General features: G+C 40.2%; 1 protein-coding gene across 1 annotated transcript in view; it reads right to left on the bottom strand.

Moving 5' to 3' along the window:
- The window catches only part of LOC131910750 (uncharacterized), a 280595-nt gene that overhangs the window by 178078 nt on the left and 77523 nt on the right, over positions 1–24994 (bottom strand). Inside the window, exons 7-9 of the mRNA XM_059262637.1 lie at positions 24342–24419; positions 19546–19665; positions 17423–17653 (exon numbers count right to left, since the gene is read on the bottom strand). Coding sequence (XP_059118620.1) covers positions 17423–17653; positions 19546–19665; positions 24342–24419 — 429 coding nt within the window. The remainder of the gene's footprint in view (positions 1–17422; positions 17654–19545; positions 19666–24341; positions 24420–24994) is intronic.

Here is a 24994-nt window from a genome sequence, read left to right as displayed (position 1 = left end):
CCCTTCATTGTCCCTGAGAGTTGAAGACATTGGGGGAAAATTGGGCACAGCCCATTACTTTTACAAACCCCAGTGAGTGAGCCTCAATGCACAAAAAGATGGCGTTTCTGAACATCTGCAGGATGATTAGATCAAAGACCAACAAATTAGCTGCAAATGGCTTTAAAAGGAGCACGCAAATATATCATTTGGAAAGGAGAAAACTTTGGGCAATAATTGCTAATCAACGTTTTCCCTTTGGCAGCCCACACGGCACCAAAGACATGTAGCCATGAAGTCAGTGTCTGTGCAACACTCCATGTTTCTCACAGCTCTTGCGTGCACACTATGGCACTTGGTGCCTCCCATCTGATTGACATCAGCCCATTTCACAGGTGAATAAAAAGAACAAGGCTTAAGGGGGAAAAAATCACTTGTTTCCCCATCTACTAAGTTATTGATTTAACTCCTATCAACAATTGTGTCTAACGTTGTTGTTCCTTTTGGATATTCACTTACACACATTCATTAAACGTCAATTATTGTAACTAAAGCACAATTTTGGCCCTTGCATAACAAACTTCCAACTTCCATTAGCTATAAACTGGTAGAAAGGCAATAGGCAATCAACTAACATGATTTTATCAATAGTAATAAATTATTAGCCTACCTCAATTGATACTCAAATCATAAATCATAATACACTAAAATATGACAGTGTATTCTGTCAAGAAACTTTTGCTTAAGGCAGAAACACTTAGCACTGAGATCTATTGCTATGTCAGAGTTTAAGGAAGACACTTACTAAGCAGGAAGGAGCCCTGAGTTCAGTGGCCTTTGAGAAGAATGAGTTTGATATATTCAGAAAAGGAAATGGAGACTGGAATGAATATACAAGCAGGAAACTAATGTGATAAAGTCAAAAAATGGGATAAAGGACAAAACCAGTTCTGTAGGCCTGAGTAAGTGATCTGGATTTTAAGTGCAATGAAGATCCTAAGGCGGGGTAGTTGTCTTAGTTTTTGTTTTTGTTTTTGTTTTTTGGTTTTTCGAGACAGGGTTTCTCTGTGTAGCTTTTGCGCCTCTCCTGGAACTCACTTGGTAGCCCAGGCTGGCCTCGAACTCACAGAGATTCGCCTGGCTCTGCCTCCCGAGTGCTGGGATTAAAGGCGTGTGCCACCACCGCCCAGCTTTGTTTTGTTTTTTAATCATACTATTGCTGTGATGAAACACCATGACCAAAGCAACTTGAGGAGGAAAGGGTTTATTTGACTCACATTTCTATATCACTGTTTATCATGAAAGGAAGTCAGGACAGGAACTCAAACAGGTCAAGAACCTCAAGGAAGCTGCTGATGCAGAGGCCATGAATGGGTGTTTTTGCTGGCTTGCTCTCCATAGCTTGCTCGGCCTACTTTCTTATAGAACTTAGGACCACCAGCTCAGGGATGGCACCACCCACAATGAGTTGAGCCCTCCTCCATCAATTGCTAATTAAGGAAATGTCCTAGAGGCCTGCCTACAGCCCAGTCTTACAGAGGCATTTTCCTGAGGTTCCTTCCTCTCAGGTGACTTTGGCTTATGTCAAGTTAACACAAAACTATCCAGCACAGATGTGACGTGATTTGATTTGCTTTATTCATTGACTTTTATTGGTCCTTGCATTTAGTGATGTTTGGGGGCTTTAAATGTGAATCCTATTCCTGCCCCTTCCCTAGCTTGGAGAGTTTCATCAGTTCAAAGTCATTGGCTGCAGTTTAGTACATGTGTGAGTCAGATGGATGGGGAAAGATAGCCAAGCCTGTCCTTTGCAATTAACAGGCTATGTGGCCTTGGAGAAATTCTTTGCCCTACTCAGTCCTTTGTGACTTCACATCATGTTCATATGAAAATTAATACCTTAAAAGGAATTGTAAAGCATTCTGTATAGATGTTGAAATATTAAAACATATTCCCTCTGAACGTGAGTGAGTTCAAATATAGAAGCAAGTTCCTCCTCTTCAGAGAATTCAAAATGATTTGATTGTTGAATTGCACGAGAAGTGAACAAGAACTGCTATTTTGTAACTAGGGCATTCTGAACTCTGAATACAGTGCACACGTGAGCAGACACAAAGGACAAAGATAAAAATGCAGAATTCCCAGTAAAATAAAAATGTGTAAATCTATATAAAACATCATTTAAAAAAAAACCATAATTCAGGTTGTCCTGAAAATGTAGCATATTGGTGGGGCAGGTGCTTAGCTGTCTCAAGCCCTCAACACCCTAGCTTTAAAAAGAAAGAGAGGAAGGAAGGAAGGAAGGAAGGAAGGAAGGAAGGAAGGAAGGAGGAAAGAAGGAAAGAAAGAAAGAAAGAAAGAAAGAAAGAAAGAAAGAAAGAAAGAAAGAAAGAGAAAGAAAGAAAGAAAGAAAGAAAGAAAGAAAGAAAGAAAGGGAAGAAGGAAAGAAGGAAAGAAATCAAGCAAAAGGCAGCTCACCAGTCTGGCCTCTGAAGTTCTCAAGTCTATTGGCCAATTTTGGACATCCACACTGAGACAGCTCCATTTCAGCAATATAGCAGTGAACAAAGCATTATCCTATGAGGACAATTCTTGCTTTTCGACTTGATCGATTTCTGGGTATGTCTGTGAGGGTGTTTCTAGAAATTATTGGCATGTGAATCTATAGGAAACAGAGGAAGGGAGACGTTGTGGGTGAATGTGTGCTACCTATGTTCATTAGGAGACTATCCTTTCTGTGGTCATATGAGCCAATTGGGTAAATCCCCTCTTATAGGTCCACATGCATCCACTTGGTTCTGTTCCTCTTGAGAGCCTTCCTAGAAAAGCAAAGTCTGCATCCTCAGGAAGCTTCTGCCCAAAGCTTCCTGAGGTTAAGCAACCACTGGCTGGCATGGGGTAGTAGAGCAGCCTTGTTGACAAACAGCAACATGTGAACAGAGCTCATCTCTTCAGAGACAGACAGGAAGAGGTTGAAATGAGAGATATTTGACTTTATAAATAGAATCTAGTCTGTGAAAAAAATCAATGAAAAATTACAGGAATGGGAGAGTGGTTCTCCAATATAGGAAAAAAAAAAGAACAACAGTATTTCAATTTTTTCTGCTTCCTTTGGAGCAGGCTGTGAGCCTGGCACTTCAACTGTGTTGAAGTTATCTGCATCTAGTTTTGAGGCTCATTTTAGTCATTTGGGAAAGTCTTGCCTCAGTTTATCTTATCTGTAAAATGGGTTCAACAAGAACTAGGTTTTCAAGTTCTGCTTTCTAGTGTCACTTAGGTGCATACTGATGTGACTGGAAAAGGAATTGTTACTCTCCTGTCATACTAGAGAATTAATAAGTCATATAGATCTGAAATGTCCCCAAGGTCTCCCATGTAAATGAATTGGTCTCTAGCTTGGTTCTTCTGGGAGATGGGGTCCTTAAGAATAGGATCTGGGGGAGAACGTTGGGTCACTGAGAACGTGTGCCTGAGAGGCATTGTGGGACCACAGTCTCTTCCTCTGTCTTTCACCCACTGTGAATTGAGGGGCTGGTTTAACTCCAGCAAGTGCTCCTGGCCTGTATGCTGTCTCACTACAGGCCCCAAAGAATGAGGAACAGGAGATTGTAACTGAGTGTTGGCTCTGAAGCTGTGACTCAAATCAAACCTTCCCTTTTTTTAAGTTGATCATCTCAGCTATTTGCTAGAATAAGGGGAGATGGATGAATCTGCATTGCAAATAACACTGTGTACTGATGGACTTTAAACCTTTCATGTCATCTGGAAGCAAGAAATGGAGACACAATAGCATCAAAAGACTGTGAGCTGAGCATTTATATAGGAGAAAAAAAGACTAACTAGACTTCTTGCAGGAATTTTTTCAAAGGCCAGAAAACTGTAAACTACAGAGGAAAATCAGGAACACTCCTTACAGAGGATTGGCAGTAAGCGGTAAGAACTCACCATCCCCTACCTGAAACTATGTTAAGTTGGTTGCACAAAACTTTTATATTTTTATGATATTGCGTGAATTGCATGCTAGAGTCTGTCTCACTTTCCAGAAGACAGGGCTAGGCTCAAGGAGTTTAAATAATTTTCATGACAGTGAATGCTAGCAAAACCAGGAGTTCCCTTAAGTCTTGCCTGGAAGATGCAGTGTGGCTGGCATCCTTTGGACCTGAGGTCTAATTTGATATGATTTGGGGAAATAGGACTGGACTTCCCTTAACCTAATTAGAGACAATTATGTGTTGTCACCCTAGAATGTGAATTTAGGGAGCATGTCTGGGAAGGTCATTGATGATAGTGAACACTGAGGACTCACTGGTGTGGCCACCAAAGTTTCCACAAGTCCTCGGTTCCCTCATCCAGCTAAAGTGGTCCTTTTCAGAGCTGAGAAAAGGGACTTTCACCAACTGATATATTGGAAAACTTTCTAAAGTTGTACAATATAATATATGCCAGGTCCCCAGCCTGTTAATGGTAATAACTAATAATCAATAAAAGCAATCATACTCAGGGTCTGGATTCCCTAGGACCACTCCTTCCTGTGAGTTATTAAAATCATTTCAACTCTTACATATTAAATGTCACACAGAAAATAACCTCTTGCAGAGTGTTAGGTTCATCATATTTTACGAATTAATACTTCAGGTCATTTTAATCAGTTTCTGATATATATGCCATTTTCAGAAAGCACTTGAGGGAAGAACACTGTGGTCATGACTGATAATGACAGGAATATGAACTATATTCTTTATATACATATTGAAATTTGAGCACTACTGGGGTACTTTCCCATCTTAAGTATTTGGGAAGTCTTAAATAAAAAATAAATTTGCCTATTTCATTGAAATTGAGCATCCCTTTTTCCAGGCATAAAACTTCAAACTTATTAATTTCTTGGCTATATTTTTAAAAACGAGAGCAAGTACCAGTGAGACAATGACATGATGAGTGTCTTAAAATTTCCAGAAAGGGCACTAAATTTTTCACAGTATTTGTGTTTCATTCTCAGAGTAATAAAAATACGCCACTCTTTTAATAATGAATAATAGATTCTCGGTTTGATTTACATGCATGGATTAGATGTCATGTGTGAAAAGTTGCTGTTTTATTCAGATTGGATTTCCCTCCAGTGAAACAAAAATGGTGCCCATCTACCACATAAAAACTATACCCTGTCACACTGATAAATAAATATTAACTGGCTGATACCATTTTTAAAATTCTATCTGTCCCCAAAATAGTCTGCTAGCACAGTTAGTTCAGAGAAATATTTCTCTATAGCATCTAAAGTGCCTATGCACACCCTACCATGGGGCAAAACTTCCTCCAAAATCATGGCCACCCTAAAGAAACACTCTTATCACAAAATAAGCTTGTGGTAGTCATGAAAGATTCACATGACAATTTATAAAAGGTTGAAATCTTTTCTTGCTCTTTTTCTACCAGGGAAAACAACAACAATAAAAACAATTTATTGTCTCTAATTGTCTGTTTTGTTTTGTTTCTTTTAACAACAAATGCTTATTCTTTCCATGTCTATGGGCCACAAATCAAGATGTGGCTGTGAATTCATGATTTCATGTCTTTTGTAGGTTTGCAGTCAAGGTGTCTGCCAGGGGAACAGTCCTTTCTGGAGGCTGACTAAAAGGAATCTGCATCCAAGCTGATTCGAGTGGTCTGGTTGGCTTTAGTTCTAGAAGCAGGCTGCTGGACTCAGGACCTTGGTTTCTTGGGGTCTGTGCTAGTAACCACTGCATGATCTCTTTAGCCTCCAGCACACAATACAGCACTTAGTACAGAGGGGACTAATAGGCCCTTCCTTTCTTGCTAATGACAAACTACTTGAAACCTGGCTTTAAAGGATGGTGTTTATTTAGTATAACTAATTTCTCTGTTGTGTGTATGTATAATTCAGTGGAATGAGTCATCTGCTCTACATGGCATAAACTGGACCACTTGTAGCTGCTCTTGAGCTCATGGCTAGGCTGAAATGGGGCTTTCAAGATAAACCACATCGTGCTTGAGACAAGTAGAAGGTTGGTTTAGACTGGGACCTTCCCTCTCTTGTAGTCTTAGCCTCCGTTTCAGGTCTCTCAAGCAGTGAACTTTGTATTTTTACAAGATGACTTGAAGAGCCAAGAGAGACTCCTTTTTTTAAAATTTATTCTTCTTTCACACACTACATCCCAACCACAGCTCTCCTTCCCTCCACTCCTCCTAGTTCTCCACACACACTGTTCCCCTCTCCCCCAGATCCACTGTTTCCCTTCAGAAAAGAGTAAGCCTCCCAGGGATATCAATGAAACAATGTATAGCAAGATGCAATAAGACTAGGCACAAACCCTCATATCAAAGCTAGATGATGCAATCCAGTAGGAGGAAAGGGGTCCCAAGAGCAGGGAAAAGAGTCAGAGACACCCCTACTTCCACTATTAGAAGTCCCATAAAACCTCAAGCTAAATAACCACAGCACGTATAGAGAGGACCTAGCACAGACCCATGAAGGCTCCATGATGGCTGCTTCAGTCTCTATGAGCCTCTCTAAGCTCTGCTTAGTTAATTCTGTGGGCCATGTTCTACTGGTGTCCTTGACCTGTCTGGCTTCTACAATCCTTCTTTCCCATCTTCCGCTGGGTTCCCCAAGCTCTTCCTAATGTTTGGGTATAGGTCTCTGCATTTGCTCCCATCAGCTGCTGGAGGAAGTCTCCAACAGGGACTTCTAACACAACAGGAAAAAGAAGTTGTCAGTCCATTAAGACCTAAACTTGAACACCAAACTCTACAGTATTACTTCCATCACACCCCTTTAGCTAATAGCCAATGAGTCCTCTTAGATTAAAGAAGACAAAGTATAGTTCCCACCCTTCAGTGGAAAAATAGCAAAGTCTTTACAATTTTCTGGTAAGTAAATTAATGAATAAAATATAAAATAAAGTAAGTAACACAAATAAAATTAATCTATTTAGCTGTGTACAGTGTAATAACCATGAACTAGCTCAGAACCTCCCATTTGAATTAGGGCCAAACACCGAAGATTTCCAATAACTCAAGAAAACTCATATAATTAAAGAATGCTAGCTGCCAAGTTTCCACATTTCTTATTTTTAAATTATCTTTTATTATTTTTAATTAGATGTAAGTATGTGCACGCAAGAATGCAGGTACCCACAGAGGCTCCGTCCCGGAGCTAGAGTTACAGGCCGTTTTGATATAGCTGCTGGAAATTGAACTCTGGCCCTCTGAAGGTGAAGTACATGCTCTTGACAGCTGTAGCCCCCTGCATATTTCTTTGACTCTCTTGTTGTATGCATTGTTCTAAGCATAGGGGTGCTCATTTATACTATAGCTCTGCTTCTCATTTGCACATTGGAGTAGACTAAAATGCATATACAACACACGATTAAGCCTCAGCCCCCACACAAGAGAATTTACAAGTGGCCCTCTGTAAGGTACTGGGCTTTGGATGATGCAACGAGGATGTAAAGAGAGAATTGGTGGGTTTGTAAGAGGAAGGCCAATAGCTCCCACCCAGCCTTTTCTCCTTGGACAGGTACTGAGGAAAAACCATCTGAGCCAGAAGAAGGGCAGTCACCAAAGAAATAGATCTGCTAGAATAGTAATCTCTCACTAGCTAGCCTCTTTTACTGAGGGAAATGAATGCTTATTGTTCAAGCCATCCATTGTATGGTATTTATCACAATATCCTGAACTGAATAAGACACACAGTAAGTGCATAATTTAATCTGCCCAGGTTTAATGGCCATGACCAAGAAAAGGAAGGGCAGTGTGTATACAGCTAATGAGGTTCCAGAGCAGAAATACAGCCTTGAAGAAAACTATTGTTTTCATGATTTGACTGATTTTCTTAATACTTATGCTTTTTCCCTGAGTGACATGGCAAACAAAAGCGATCTTCACTTGAAAAGAGCAAACATGGTTTAGAGGAGGTTTCATTTGGTCTTTCTAGACATCAAGGCTGCAGTTAACAGGTGAGGGACCTGTTGTGTATCTATGAATATCAGAAACTCCCGAAGGACACCTAGAAGGCTTCCATCTCCTTTTTAAAGCTGCTCTCGGGCTCAACACTGGGCTGCAGTGGAAGGTCACAGGTTCTCCACACCCTGCTTCTTATCAGAAACAAGTAAGGGTTTAGACTTGGGCTTTCTCCTGTAGCCACAGCCTCACTCTCTAGTCTCGCCAGCAGTAATAACCTGAATATCCAAGAGAAAGACATCCAACACGATAGAAAAAGGAAGTTGTCGGTTCCTTAAGGCCTAATCTTGAACCCCATAATTTCCTTTCCACTTGAGAATGAGCTGCATTGAGTTTGCTTGTGCTTCAAGGAAGAAAGTGTGTGAGCTCATTTCTCTTTTTAAAAACTATTTTTTTCAAAATATTATTTTTCTAAAAAGGAGAGATCAAATTATCTTGAAGCAATAAAACCAAAAGGTACTATTATTTTCTCATGTACTATCCATTTATAGATATTAAAATAGTCTCTCTGAATTGATTTGTTTCTTCTCCATCTCTTACGGTCTGATTTTAAAAATTCCTTATATCATGATGCATCATTTGATATTATCTTAACATTTCCCTCACTTTCTGTTCTTTAAGAAACAACCTGTATTTTTGATAACCTGAATTTCCTCTAAATTTGTCTAATCCCTCTAAATAGTTTCACATTATGTCTTGCTCTCATTTTAGAAGCAGATTTTTATTATCTGCTAAGTGTAAGGGCTCCGTGCCCTGAAGAACAAGATATTGTATATTGAATGTCTTCAAACTCTGGGAGTCTTATTGGGGGCTAATTAATGTATACAAACAGTGGCAAAATTAATGAGTTTAGAATCTGAAGGGTAAATAGGAGTAAATACCTCTGACCAATACCAGGTGGCAAACTAGAAGTTGGAGAATACAAGAAAGAAATTTCATACAGTGATCGTTCAAGTGTAGTTGAGTACATGGTGGTGGGTGGCTCTATCAGATGTGGGGAAATACCGGAGAAAGGAAGCTGAAGCTATATGACTGGGGTCTTTTAACATACAGCAAGACTGATTTATCCTAAGGGAAACTAGGAATCCACAAATGGTTTTAACCAAGAAGTGAGAAGATGTTTTAAAAAGATTATTTTGCTTCAGGATGTCTCTAGGTGCTATTCAATAATTAGATATTGGCTAATTATATGTTAGGTAATTAGAATATCTTACTGGAGTTAGAGAACCATAGTTGAGCACCCATAGTTACAGGGTAAAGGTTCCATCCCTAACGCTGCCCTCAGAATCTATGTGATATTGAGTAGTTTGACAAACTTCTCCAAAATTTAGATTCTCATGTGTGAAATACAAATGTTAATGCTGACCCCAGACATCTCCTTCACCTTAACACACCATGATATTGGTGGGAGTAACAAATTCTTCCCTGTGCTCTACAAACACTTCACTGCTTTCACAAAAGTTTCAAGAAACAAAGATCTAAATATTGCTCATAACCACTCATGCATTCCTTCAAATGGCATAATCCTGGATATGGGAAGGGAGGAAACGAACTAGGCAGTGACTCAGGAGTGCAGAGAAGAAGGTATGTGTGTGGCTCGTGTTGCTTATTGGAGCTGAAGCCTGGTTGAAAGAAATGCACTCTTCGTAGCATTTACTCCAGATCACTGCTCTGGTGGTAACATGGCTTCAAGGAGACAGGGTTTCCGGTGATGACTCTTACGGTGGAGATCACAGAGACAAGGAGAGATAATGACAGCACCAGGTCCTATCACGGAGGAAGTTTGGAGCCAGAATATGGGTTTTAGAGCACACAACCTTCCACATCCTGCCTCTTGTACTTATTCTTTGCATTTAAGTATAGGCTGAGAAACACCTTACAAGAACCTTTGCAAATGATTTATTTAGGAACCCAAGTGCATTTCTACAGCAGGCCCCCATCTGTTCACAAGCAGGTAAAGAGGAAGAAGAGCCTCCTGATAAATGGCCACCAAATGCTTGCTCTCTGGCTCGCCATCTGGAAGGCTGTGTCCTCAGTCTGTTCTCGGAGACCCTGGTCTTACGGACTCATTGCCCTGCCTCATGTGATGGCAGCTACCCTTTTCTTCTTGGAGAGAGCCTCAAGATTGCCATAAGTTAATGATTTTTAAACCAAAATTTTTTTTTGCCTTTAGACAATCTCACACACTGGCACATGATCCACAAAACAGATGTGCTTATCAAATATAAAATGGGGTTAAGTGCCATCAAAATCAAGTGACTTTTTTTTCTCCTTTCTTTGGCTGACACAGACCCTCCATCCTCAACATGCTTTCATTTTCTCTGTGTTGTGGGGTAATGTGAAAAATGAAATATGTTACCCTAAATTGAAGGAAACCATGGTCTTAATGGAATCATTAGAGAAATTGTTCCAGAATGCTGCATCCTTCCAGAAATAATAACCCTGTAATGTCAGCAAATTCCGAGTCAGCACGGGTTACCTGCTGCACACAGAGGGACTTGGTCATGTTCATTAGCTCTGCCCGAGGCTCAGCCAAACTTCAGCACATGACCTTTAAGAATTTTTAAAAATTCATTAATCAATGTTCTTTGCCTGAGTTTTGCTATTTTTGCTTCTTTAACCTATTATTTGTATCCTTTTTTATAAGTTGACTGATCCCCATGCCCAATGAAACTAAGAATTGCAAGCATAACAGTTCTAGCTAATAATTAACAGAAGTTTCTTCCAGTTTGGCTAACATTGCCAAAGGTCAATAATGATATTTTAAATGTCACCCAAAAAGAATTATCATGCAAGCTAATGGGACAAGAAAATAATGGTCACAATTCTTAATTCATATTTAACTTTACACTTTAAAAAGTATTTTTGAAATCCTTTCTCTTTGACTTTCCTATAAAGCCCTAAAAATGCTGTATTTATTTAGCCACATTAATGTCTTAAAACCCAAGCAGAGAAAACAACGGAAGGCATCCTTCACCAAACTTTTGAAGGATCGCTACAGTTTTCCTGTCTCCTCGGTGCTCTCTGGATGGTCTGTAGCATTCAATCACGACAGCAATAAGCATGAAGCATCTACTCCTGTGAGTTTACAAACGGCTCAAGGCAGTGGCTCCCTCCATCCTATCTGTCTTAGGGAAAGTATAGAGATGTCGGAGTCTTCACTGGAAACTTCACTTTGACTTTCTTATTGTGTTAATTAAGATATAATCATGTACCTATTTACATTTTGTGACCCTTTAGTCTTTCTTTTGTGGTTCAAATGCTTTGAATTATCAAATATTTTATTAAAGTCTAGGATAAAAGGCATATCTCTACCACTACTTTTTGAAAGTTGTACACTTCAAATGTATTTGAAGAAAAGCCTATGAAAATGTCACTTGTTCTTGCATTTTTCCTTGATCTTGAATGCTATTTTGTTAGTGCTTTTAGCTCACTTCTACTAAGAATATATTCATTGTAGAATGAATTGGGTCTTCCAGAAGGAAGTATGCTGACCATTCCAACATTTCTAACATGCAGTACTTCAGAAAATGGCCATGTTTGGAAAGGAGATCTTTTTATTTAACCAACTTGCAATGATGTCTTTAGCATGACAATGACCCAACACGGCCATGTCCTTATGAAGAAGAGTAATTTGTATGGAGACAGACAGACAGGCACACAGGGAAGATGTGGAGAGGATCACAGTAGACATCTACAAACCAAAGAGCCCTTAAAAGCCTGCCAGAATCCATGAGAAACACACAAAACCTCCCCTGCTTACATCTTAACTTTTGTTCTAAACTTTGTGAACTTTTTCATGGCAGCCTTAGGAAACAATTCCTATGTCCTTAGTAAGGAATGGTTTTATTCATTTGTGGTACCTATGGCCCCATGCCTGGGTGACAGGTAAGAAGAACTGTACTGTCTCAATCTCTTCTCCTGCTGTGGTGATAGAATATGGACAAAAGCGACTTAAGGAAAGAACTGTTTATTCAGGCTCGAAGTTCAAGGGTGCAGTTCACGGCAGGGAGATGGAGGCAGGAGGAGTTGAGAGCAGCTAGTACATCTCCTCCACAACCAGGAAGAGGAGAGCAATCAATGCATGTTGCTTCTCAGCTCTGTTTGTCCATCAGGATCCTGGCCTGGGTGGGAATGATGCCACACACTGGAGATGGGTCTTCCTCCTCAATTAAGGGAATCAAAATATTCCCCAACAGGCATGTCCAGAGGCCCACCTCCCAGGTGATTCCAGATTCTGTCACGTTGATGATATTAACTGTCAATGACCTCAGTATTGTAAATGTGCAGCTTAGCTGAACTCTGTCTGCTGTTGTTGCTAGAATGTGTTCATGTGGATTCACCTTACACAGTCCTGCTCAGAGTTTGTGTGTGTGTCTTGCAATGAGTCTGGGAAATTAATAGCACCTATTTCTTCAGTGACTGTCTCCTTACTCTTTCCTTCTGGAAACTGTCAAAGAGCGATATGTGAATGTATTTTCATGTTTTCCAACTTTTTTACCTGTAAATGCAGTAGTCTAGGGAGCTGCTTCTCATCCGACTTTCTGATCCTTTGCTCTTGGTTTGAAATGTCCAATCTTCAATATACCTTTTGAATTTTTCATTTCATTCATTATATTTTTATTAGAGAATCACATTGTGTATTATAAGGAGAAACAATTTTGAAAGAGTTTAAGTTAAGAAATAGTTCTTATTATTTACCTGATGATATGAATGATATTGGTATCTGAGATAATTTCTACCTAATGGATTATTTATTTTATTTTATTTTATTTCTGGTCCCGTCTGCTCCTTTTGAACACCATTGGAGCATCTAGAATTCATGCAGAAAATTTTCTAAATTTCATATCTAGTAAGTATAAAGCCTTGTCCCCTAGATGGTTGTTATGTTCCAAACCTTTAGTTATCCAAATCTGACCATCAATCCTTTCCTCTCTCACACTACCACTGTCCAGTCTGCCACTCCTCTCTTGGATTTGCAGGGTTTTTTTTCTTAGCTTTTCATGCACAAGGCTATCCCTACTGTTCTTGAGTATTTATATATTCCAAGGCCTTTTGCCCACATTTATGGAGAATCAAGATGTTTATAAAATGAAAATCTGAAAATAAATATGCCTTTTAACACCCTATTCTAGCAGAATGGTAGACTACGATAACCTAAATATTTAACCTACTCCATCATCCTGCCAGGACCAGAAGTCAAAGGGAACATACGTCATGCTGCATATTTCTTCCCAAAGATCTACATCTATAGACTGCTAATGGATACTGTCAACAAAGATGGCAATCTCTGTATCTGAAACGTTTCCAGGACAAATGTCAGAAGACAAGCAGGTTCTCAATGTTTTTACCAAGGAGTTACACAAAAATCTTCAAGCAAGCACTCAGCACCAACAGGCCTGAGCTTAGAATCCAAATGAACTTGACCTACTACGCTGAAATAAAGTATTTGGTATTGTTTGTGTGATATAAGGGGCCTGAGACTCATATTTTTCCCTTACCTCATCTTATTTGATGACCTCTCCCTCACAATACAGCAAGAGACATGTTAATATGGAGAATCATTTGGGACAACAACAAAACACTGCATATGGAATTTGTATCATGGATGCCTGGAGCAGTACACCATTGGCTTAGACACACATCTGCTGCCTCCCTTAGAAGCCCTCTCCTACACCTATAAGCAGGATCAGTTGCACTTCACCTTCAAGTGTTGACCTCCTGGCTCAGCCTGATGCCAAAAGGTGTACTACCTGTGATGCATTGTGTTCTCACTAGAGGTCCATTAGTAAGACAACCTTATAGGTATGTGATGGAGACACTTCCTCCTCAGACTCAGTGTGTCTCCTGTATTTAGGCCTTATTCTTTTATTTAAATAATGTCTTCTGTGGTCTTTGACTTTTTTCACAGATAGATGGTCATCTCTCTCTCCAGTTAGCACAAGTATGGTGCCTTGTGTTGTGCCTTCAGCTGCCTTAGGGAAGCTAATCCCTTCTGCTCATGAAGAAAAAGAAATAGGCCTCTTTGACTTGTATCTTAAATGGAATGAAATAGATGTCTCGAATGTCTCAGTATTAATTACAAACCCAAGGCATGGTTTTATGTTTCTGAATGTGTTGTTGTTGTTATTAGAAAACTATGTGGCTACTGCCGAGAGTACAGCTCAGTTGGGAGCATGCTTCGGTGGCATGAAGGAAGCTCTACATTCAAACCCCAGTATTACATAAACCAGGCGTTGAGGAACATGCCTGGAATCCCAGTCCTCAGGGTGAGGACAGGAGGATCAAGGTCATCATCCTCTCCTGTATAATGAGCTGAGGCCAGCATGACATACATGAGACACTGTTTCAAAAATAAATGCATAAATAAATAAAACGACATTACAGTATGTTGCTTGAAAACTCTCTGTTCTAACTGTCAGTGTCCTACAAACTACAGCGGTAAGAGCAGCAGGCAGAGCTGTACGCTTAAGAAGAATCCATGACTGTGCTGCTAGCTTGAGTCTGACGGAGCAAATGGGACTTGGAGCAGTAGCCTTTCAACTTTGGGAAGCAGAGAGGCTCTGGTGACTTCTCTCTCCTGCCAAATTCTGGTGGTTTTTGGAGTTTTCCTTGTGTTTATTTTTTGTCATGAGTGTTATGCTCCTCTTAAATACACTAAATGTGAAGTGGCCTGGTGGTTTGTGTTTATTTGTTTTATTTTGCTTTTGGTTTGTTTTTTGGGTTTTTTTGTTGTTGTTGTTTTTGTTTTTGTTTTTGGAGATTCAGGATCCTAGGGATGGGTATTAAAGGACAGGCACAATTCAATGGTATTTGTCAGCCTGCTAGAGCATGTTTTCCCAGGCTATGGCAGAAGGTGATTATGTTTCATTTGTTTCTGACAAGCAGAAAGTTTGGGCAGCTCTTTTAACCATCCCAAGATGCTTCCTTCTCTGATTGGCAGGAAAGGGTATGCTTTCCTTGTCACAGGACTCCCCAGCCTGTCCCTACAGACTCAGTGCAGCTTTGACCCTGTGGATGACCTTTGCAACCTCACTCTTTTAATTTGCAATGTGTTTCCTTCCAGACCTGCATGATGCAACTCTTCCCACTGGCACTTTGCCCAGAGCCTCCGCTCTGCATGAGTCAGCACTCCAGCACTGTAACGAAATACCCGAGGCAGTTAACGTATGTAGAGGAAAGAGTGCTTTGGCTTATAATTTGGGAGATTCTAGTCCAATATCAGTGATATCCATTGCTCTCAGCCTCTAAGGGTGAAAATGTAGGGCATGGCTAGAATGATTCATCCCATGATCCAGGAAGCAAAAATAGAGGATGAGACTAGCATCCCCAGTCCCCTTCAAAGGTAGACACCCAGTGAACTAAGGGCTCATCCACTGTGTCCCGCCTCTGATGGGTCCATCAGCTCAAAGTCTTAATAGTTTCCCTCTGTGAATGGAGCCTTTCAAACTCCAAAGGGCACTGCTCTATGCATGGCACCATTACAATCACTCAACAGCTCATGTGGGCTAGCCTGTACAAAGCCAACAAGAATAGATGAGGCTCCTGCACAGAGTTCACATTTTTCACCACAGACTTGAGAGAGAATGGACATCTAAACAAATGACAGGAATAAAAACAAAGACAGCACGCCTCAGTGTAAAACATTAAAGATGGCTTGAAAGTTAAACAAATAATACAGTATTGCTGTTTAGACCCCTTCAAATTATTAACTCAATTCTTAGCTGCTCTCACCTTTTTGAAAAATTTCTCTAATAGAGAGAATGAAGAGTCAAACTTGGGACTTGAACTATGCCTGATGCCTGCTTGTACCTGTCCTCAAATTCTGCTACTGGCAATTGGTGGCTTCACCAGGGGGAAAGTCATCTCCATAACCAGCTCAGAATAAAACCCCGCACATATACCCCATGCTTCTTAACAAGGTCATTGGAACCATTTAATGAAGAAAAACTGTTAAACTACATTGTTCTTAACCAAAGTTATCTAAAATATATGGATTTATCATATTAATCAAAGGAAAAGTCCAGTGGGTAAAATTTTATGAGCTTCTCTATCAAAGAGATAGTGTGATTACAACAACAATAACAAAGGGAGATTGTTGGATTCCTGCTCTACACTGGCAAGGCATCTCTCTGCACACACCTTTTGTAGGACAGCGTCATTGTACCCATCTTCTAAATGGTCCATAGTAGGGGCTTGGTGGTGCCCTCCATTAAATCTTGTCAGTCAAGGTCACCTTTCCATTAAACATTTCTCTCAAATGAATTCTTATGTCCCTGTTTCAAAGTACCTTCTGCTGTCCTGGCTGTTACCTCAGTCTCTACTCTAACATGTCTGAAGCTGAGCATACCCATTGAGTGCCCATCTTCCAACAATGAGCCGTGCTTGTTTGCTGGTTTTGTTTGTTGTTTTTATTTTAACCCAATCTACTTTAAGTGGTCATTTGGTACTTGACACTTTTTGTCTAATGGTATGGTTTTGATTGATGCTGGGTTTTTTTTTCCATCTTCACAATTTGCTATGGAGGTGTTTCCTAGTTACTGAAAAAAATTCAGGGGTAGTTATCCCAAAGTTCTTACATAGCTGTAATGTTAATGTAGTGAAAAGTTAAAAGGGAAACTATTTTCAGGTAGAGGATATTTCTCCTTGAACCTCATCCTGCAGTACCAATGTCGGTTCTGATACTGTTTATAATAATTCAATAGAATAAAAGGCAGTCCTACTGTGAACAGTCAGTGCCATGCTGCTAGTACAGAAGCATGATCTGGGCTTCTAGGACGAATCCACTCTCCTTTCTCTCTTCCCACTTTACCTACCCAGCAAGACAGTATCTGTCCAGTGCAGATGCTCCAGGGGAAGCTGAGGCTGCCTTCAGTGTTTCTATTGTACTCACTTCTTGCTGTCCTCCTTTTCTCCGGGATCACTTCCAGACTCACCCACTATGTCTCTTCCAGCACTCTCCCCTCCAGAGTGCATTTGAACAGCAGTATGACCTACCACTTACTATCTGTACAGTTCCTCTAAGTCTTGGCTGCCTACATTACATGTGCATGTGCCACATACCATGTGTGTGCCAGAGTTATCTGCTTAGAAACCCTGAAAACAGGAAGATCAATAATCCCTACAACATTCTTGACAAATAAAAGACACAAGACTAAATGTATCTTTACCTGCGACAGGAGTTGAAATGGATGCATGGATGGATGGATGATAGATAGATAGATAGATAGATAGATAGATAGATAGATAGATAGATAGATTGACTGATAGAAGGTGCTTATTAGATACTTGTTAAGCAAGTAAATGTCATCATGGAAGAGTGTATGAATAAGATCCTTTGGGTTGATTACAGTAGGTTGATTCTCTATAACTACATGGACAAAGAGGGAAGGTAGACAGACAGTGACAGCAGACTCTAATTAAACACAAAGTAACATGTGTTCACAAAAGGTCAGCTTACCACGGAAAGGCTTTCATGGAAATACAGCCCCACATCATAAAAGTTGCCACCATGACGAACTGGACGTGTTCTCATCTTCAGCTGCTCAGTCTGACACCATTGTGAGACAGGGCTCCCCAGCGGATTGAGCAGAGACACTCTGAGAAGGTAGGAGCCTTGGGGAACCTTGTCCTTGAGGCCCCTGATACATCTGATCTGTATTTGTAGGCAAGGCAACCGAGACTGCTTACCCTACATAAAAGGCACAATTCTTGAGTTACACAGGAACTGGGTAAAACCAAGCAATTAGCAACAATGGGCTTTTCAGAGGGCAAAGAAGGGAGACAATTATTTTTACTCACCCTGTAATTGTCAGGTATTAGCAATGATAACAAACAAGGCCCCACAATGTGTAATTAAGAGGTCAGAAAGCAAACTCCCCGATGATGGGAAGGAAAGTATAGCTAGTGTTTAAGCATGGTATGCTAATAAGCTGTGACATCAGAAACCATTCATCTATTATAGTACGATGGAATTAGCAGGAATCCAACACTTGCGAAAACCACACAGCATGCCCGCTAAGATACTAGGGGATGGGAAACCCTAGCAGCAAGCTTCACTCACGGCCTGAGAAAGGCAACAATCTTAAGCAATACTAATCACAGATAATAATGCCACATTGATAAGTGAACTGCAAAGCATGTCAGACTCACACCTCACCTGATCCATCATACTCTCAATATGTCAGCTTGGCCCACGGGCTTCCAATGAAAGGCCCTCCCACAACAAGAAAGGGGAAAAAAATCAAGGCCGAGTCTTAGCCCATGAAGTGTAACCGAGACAGTGCTGAACCTTTTAGGGAACATTTGAATTTCATTGCTAGTTCACGGTTTACTGAAGCAGGCCATTTCCATGTTCCATAATTGCCGAGAAGTTTATACAAATTCATGATTTTAATGAACTATTATTTCAGATTAGGTAAACACTAAAGCAGGGTTGTTGAGAATTAAGATGGCATTAAGTTTTATTTCTAGACTCACAAGTTCCTGAACAATTCAACCTTGAAGAATTCACTGGGACTTTGTGCTTCAATCACAAATAATATCATTTTAAGAGCATGTTACTGTTCCATCCAGGGTGGTGGTACTGCTGGGTTAATCTACAGTTAACAGGAGAGACTTCTTAATCCTGCCTAGAATTTATTGAGATAATGTATATTTCCATACATAGTATGCTTCTAGAATTGAGTAAACAAGAAAAGTTGTTCAATTTCTTTTGTTTTCCCATTCAAATCATACTTAAAAACTAATCAGAATAACAATTATTTTTGGTTTAATTAGAAAATCTTAATTAACAACAAAGACTTAACCTTAATATTTTGGTTTCCAAAAATATTTTAAAAATTAACACCATCTGAATAAATAAGACAATCTTTTTAGACCTCAAGGCAGGATTACCGATGCAGGCAGACGGAGTTATTAAACACATTCTAAATTAAACGCCTCTATGAATTTTATACTGAAATATATTGTGATAGTTTTGCATGCCAAATGTGACATTTTGTGTTTTAGATTCATCTTCTGTAGTAATTTTGGAAATGTCATACAAACAAAGATTTTGTCATTTTCCGATGGAATTACTCTGCATGGTCGCCTAGCCGTCTCTGTGCTGGCTCTTGTGGTTGTTTCAAGTTAGCAAGCCATAAAGAATCTTTATCTCTCCGAAACACAGCAATTTGGAAGATAATCGAATGGTGACCAGGGGGCAGAAATGCCAGGCTGAGGAATTATACCACAATCTCTCTTGCATTTACAACCTCTGTCAAGCACATGTCAGGCAGAGCAGGAGAAGGGGAATGCAGATTGGTCAAATCTCAAGTCTATGTCATTCACATGGTGGCAGGTACCGTGTATAGCTGAGACTGAGTCTGGTCACATTGGTACCCTGTGATGAAGAATACCACAGATGTTTCCATGGACAGCTTTTGGCCTGTGGTTTAGCATGGAATTAGCGTCATAAACATTTAGTAAGACCTGCTTTCTCTGAAGAACCCCTTAGAAGGAGAAGAACAGGTAGGGACAGTCACACAATGGATGTCATCATCTGATATTTTGCATCAGGAGAAGCCAGTCGAGAGTGCTCACCTTGCAGCAAGCACCTTCTGCTCTTTGGGATTCTTTAGTTGCTTCTGGAAATGAGCACTGCTCCATGACACAGCCCTTTGTGTAAGGATTCCCATCCGCAGTGTACAGCTGACTTGGAGCAGCAGGTAGGAGAAGGAATTAAAAAGAAAGAAAAGATGTTGAAAGGGGACATGAAGAAAAGCTTTGCCTCTAGATTCACAATACAGTCTGATGTTCTCCTTAAGTATTTTCTTGGATTAAATAAGAATTATAAATGCCACATTGCAAGTGTTGCACTTGGTTCAAGCAATGTCTTTGAAGTACAGTCCCATAAAATATATGACATGCTATATAAGCTACTGAGCTCCCAGCAATTAAAGTGTCAGTTGTTTCAGAAATAACCAAGAAATCAAATGCAGTTGTCTTCCTTTATCTGAAAGAAATCAACTCGGGGACTCCCTGTGAATGCCAGAATCCAAAGAGGTTCATGTCCCTTATAATATGGCATAGTTAAAATATATGCACATATACCATATTTTTTCAGTATTTGTTTTGTTTTGATTGTGTGTACACATACATACATATGCATATGCATGCCTGTGACTGCAGACTGTCTTGGAGATCAGAAGAGGGCATCAGATCCCCTGGAGCTAGAGTTACAGGTAACTGAGTCACACCATGTAGGTGCTGGAAAGCGAACTCTGGTACTGTGCAAGCCCTCTCAAGCCCGTGAATGTCTTTCCAACCCTACTTCTTACCATATATTTAAGTAATCTCTAGATCACTGGTTCTCAAGCTTCCTAATGCTGCAGCTCTTTAATATATTTCCTCATGTTGTGGTGAATCCCAACCATAAAATTATTTTCAACTGCTTCTTCGTAACTGTAATTTTGCTACTGTTATGAATCATAATGTAAATATCTGTGTTTTCTGATGGTCTTAGGTGACTCCTTTGAAAGGGTCATTTTGACCCCAGGGAGTCATGACCTACAGGTTGAGAACCACTGCTCTAGAAGGTTTATTAATAAGACATTTAGTGAATGTAAACTTATATAAATAGCTGCTATACCACATTGTCTCTACAGTATACCAGTAAGAGTTAACAGACATAGGCCGGGCGGTGGTGGTGCACGCCTTTAATCCTAGCACTCGGGAGGCAGAGCCAGGCGGATCTCTGTGAGTTCGAGGCCAGCCTGGGCTACCAAGTGAGTTCCAGGAAAGGCACAAAGCTACACAGAGAAACCCTGTCTCGAAAAACCAAAAAAAAAAAAAAAAAAAAGAGTTAACAGACATACTCAATATGGCTGAAGCCATCATAGATCTAAACCACATTTCCCATCTATTAGCGCTTGATTGCATAGATGCAGAAACCACGGATGTGGAGGGCCGTCTGCATTTGATAAGACTTCTTGTCATTTAATTTTTTGCTACCCATTCTTCTTTGATCCAACAAATTGTTCATGAAACCTTGAGAAAAGCATTCATTGAAAATAGATGCTTACTGATATGACACAAACATTTTCTGTCTTTAACACAAGGGCCAGAGATCAAGTTCTAATTCTCTCCTTAAAATGCTCTCTGGGTATTTGCCCTCTTATTAATAGTGTACTCGATTTATTCAAGACTGTTCTTCATTGTTGACTTTTTTTTTGTTTGCTTCTCAAGTCCTGACATCATCTGCCTTCTTTCCCAAATGCATTTGAATTAAGAAGGATCTTATCTCCCACTTCTCCTGACTTAAGCTTAATTCCATCAGCAGGGCCATCTGTGACAATGACTGTACCCCCACCAGAGGAATAGCCTTTTGGGGTCTCACTGCTGATTCAGTCTCTGTGATACAAATTATCTCCCTTAATGTGGTTAGAGCTACATTGACACAGGGGTTCATTAGGACACCCATTTGCTGGCAATCCAATTTCAAATTAAATACACTTTGTTGTAAATTTTATTACTTTTAAACTACTGTATCTATTGTCTTTAATGGCCCTATTATACAGTTATGAAGGTAAACAGATTTCATTAGTAAACATCAAACATCCCATGTTAACCACAGTGAAATGGCTTCCCTCAGTTTCTTTCTTTGTTTCTTTGGTAAGACTTGCAAGGCGTTCAGAAATATCCCCAAATTCTAATCTGAATAATTACATACTATATTCACTATTATCATCTGAGAGAAAGAAACAAGAAAAATAAATAAATAGAAGAAAATATGGTCCCTGGTAATAAGCCCACTTCCCGCCACCACCACCCCAATGAACAGTTTTCTAAAAGTATTTCCTGAAAGTTAAAAAGGAAGAAGCAGGGACCCAGAGACATTGTTGATTTAAGCTCCTGTAAAGCAATTGTGGTCAAGGTCAGAAGCCAAGAGCAGGCATGAGATCCTGTCTGCCTTGAGTCCTGTGGTGATTTAAATGAAAATGGCCCCCATAGGCTCATAGGGAGTGGCACTCCTGGGTGGTGTGGCCTTATTGGAGGAAGTGTGTCACTGGGGATGGGCTTTGGGTTTCAGAAGCCCAAGCCAGGCCCAATGGCACTCTCTCTTCCTGCCGCCTCTGGATCTGTATATAGAACTCTTCAGATCCTTCTCTAAAACCATGTCTGCCTGCGTACTGCCATGCTTCCCACCATGATGATAACAGACTAAGTCTCTGAAATGGTAAACCAGCCCCAATCAAAAGAAAACCCTAAGACAAGTCCTAAGGTAGACCGTCATTCCTGTCTTACCCTCTGATGGAGCATTATTAACTTTATGATAGAAATACAGCCATCCTCTGTATACCTGGGAGGGCAGGTTCTAAGACACTCCCCTCCCAGATGCTGAGACCCAGAGATGCTCAAGAGCTTTATTTACAATGCTGTGCTATTTGCATAAAGCCTACATATGTAAGATCCCTTATATATGTAGTGAAGTTATTTCTACCTGACTTTCAATATTGAATAGAATGCATTTTTTATTCAAATAGCTCTGTGCTGTGTTGTTTAGAGACATAACAAGGGGAGACAAACAGCTGTATGTCTTCATTATATTTATTGGGTTTATTTATTTTTTAACAAATACTTCCTTTTTATTATGAGTTATTTCATTTTAAATTTTGTGTGTGTGTGTGTGTGTGTGTGTGTGTGTGTGTGTGTGTGTGTGTGTATGTGTGTGTGTGTGTGTGGATATGGGTATGTATATGTGAGTGTAGTATCCCCAGAGCCCCAAAGAGGGTATAAGATCACCTAAATCTTGAGTTACAGGTGATTTTGAACCACCCAGTGTGTTCATTGGGGACTAAACCTAAGCCTTCTCTGCAAGAGCAGTATTTGCTCTTTACCACTGAGCCATCTTTCCAGCTCCTACAAATAATTTCTATCTAAGGCTGGTTGAGTCTATAAATATATTCACACTGCAGTTACAAAATTCTGGTTGTGTATGTGCTCAGCTGTGTATTATCAAAACTTTCCCACCTGCCTACAGACTATATATAACCTCTGCAAAATACATGCTTCTACTCTTCATAACTAGACAGTTAAATTATTCATTTTAATACAAAATGAAATTGACACTATACATATTATTTTCTAACTTCTATTCTCTACTTTGCACATTACATTTGTATTTTTGCTACAACTAGATTTTTAGGCATCTCTGGTGTTTAATTCTGTCTACCACAATTTATTTAAATTGTCCCTTATTGTTGGCTATTTATGTTAGTTCCTATTTTTGTTGTTAGCCTGGAATTAGCTATCTCCCATGTAAAGTCTTATAGACTTCCCTGGCAATTTCCATAGTACAAAGTCCTATCATTAGAAACACTGGGTGCATAAGGGATGCTATTCCATTCTCCACTGGTCTTTAGTTGAGCATAGAAATGACACCTTAGTGATATATAATCCTAACTGCGCAGCCAGTGTCTCAGACACTACGTCATCCTCGCAGGGGACAGGCCCCACCCTGGTGCTTACCCTATTTGCACTGCAGACAGAATACACGGTAAGGGAGGTCATAGTAAAGAATGCACAGCAGTCTTCTCTGCATCACCACCACTGACCTTTTTAACCAGGTAACTCTTCGTTGTGGAGGCTGCTCAATGCACTGCCGGGCTATTTAGTGGAATCCTGTCCTCTGCCCACTGAATACTCCTAGACAACCTAGCTAATGCCAGTTTCCATAATCAACATGTTACTAGATGTTGCCAAATGTTCCCTGGGGATGACATTGATCCTTGCTGAGAACCACTAATGTTCTCAGGATGATGCAGCATTGAGTGTTCAGCATGCTCAGAGAAACTCTTTCAGACATTCTCTATTTTTTACCTCAATCAACCCCCAGGATACCAAACAGGGTGTTATAATTCCTGCCTCACTGACAGGCAACTGATGCTGAAGTATGCTGACAGCCTTGTGAAAAGACACACAGGCAGGCAAATGCTCTGAGACTATCCCAGCTGAATGCTGACTCCTACCACACACTTGCTCTGGCTAGAGTGTGGTGAAGTGACTGCTGTGCCCACATCTTGGAGGTTCCTATACTGACCCAAGAATCTGAGTATTTTCTGAGAGATCAGTCACACATGGCTCCCAGCTACACCAGCAAGGCTAGAATATCTACCCTCCAAGATCTTGGAGATGAAGAATACTGATCTATCCCAGGATGATATGAGGACATAGTTCCCCAAATTTTGACCCTCTAGTTGAATCAACCTAGAGATGCCTATCACCTGCAATCCATCCATAATTCATAGGAACATACACACACACACACACACACACACACACACACACACACACACACATGCACTACAAGGTACGAACTCTAGACATTAAGGAACATACTTTTCAAATGGTTTTCCCTCCTTCAAACATGACATGGGAATGTTCTGGCTGAGTCCTTTTCTTTCAAATTTTGAGTCCTGTGTGGAAGAAGAGAGAAATAAAAGCAAAGTTCATAAAAAATCTATTTAGCACATACTTGAAGAGTCTATGGAGTAGCTGGACTTTCTCTAAGAACAGAATATGCCAATCCTCCAAAGTTATGATTATCTAAAACAAATAAGAACAATGAACTCTTCCTAGGGTAGCCGCATTTTCATAAAACCTGATTTTCCTCACTCACATAATTGCTGCCCAGGAAGATACAGGGAATACTAGACAGCATAACCGGAAGACAAACAGCTGATGGAAACTAACAGAGACCCCCTTGTCTATGTCTACTAATTACTAACCAAGCTCCAACCCCAACCCCATCATCCTCACACATCCCCCACTCCTTTTTTCTCTCTCCTTCTCACACCTTGCATTTTCTCTGAACATAGTGTTCACATGGTTTTACAACATATATATGGACACATGACTAAAGTTATAGAACACTAAAGACATTACAGTACTTGACTCATGTGCTTCATCATCCAACCCAGCCTGTTTGGGAAGCAAAAGGGAAACAATTACATGAGACCAATAAGCCTCACTTGAGCCTGTGTACATACAG

The sequence above is a fragment of the Peromyscus eremicus genome, chromosome 5 (genome assembly GCF_949786415.1).
Source record: "Peromyscus eremicus chromosome 5, PerEre_H2_v1, whole genome shotgun sequence".
NCBI classification, from domain to species: domain Eukaryota; kingdom Metazoa; phylum Chordata; class Mammalia; order Rodentia; family Cricetidae; genus Peromyscus; species Peromyscus eremicus.
Note: the sequence above shows the minus strand (reverse complement) of the source record. Positions and strands in the feature narration are given on the sequence as shown.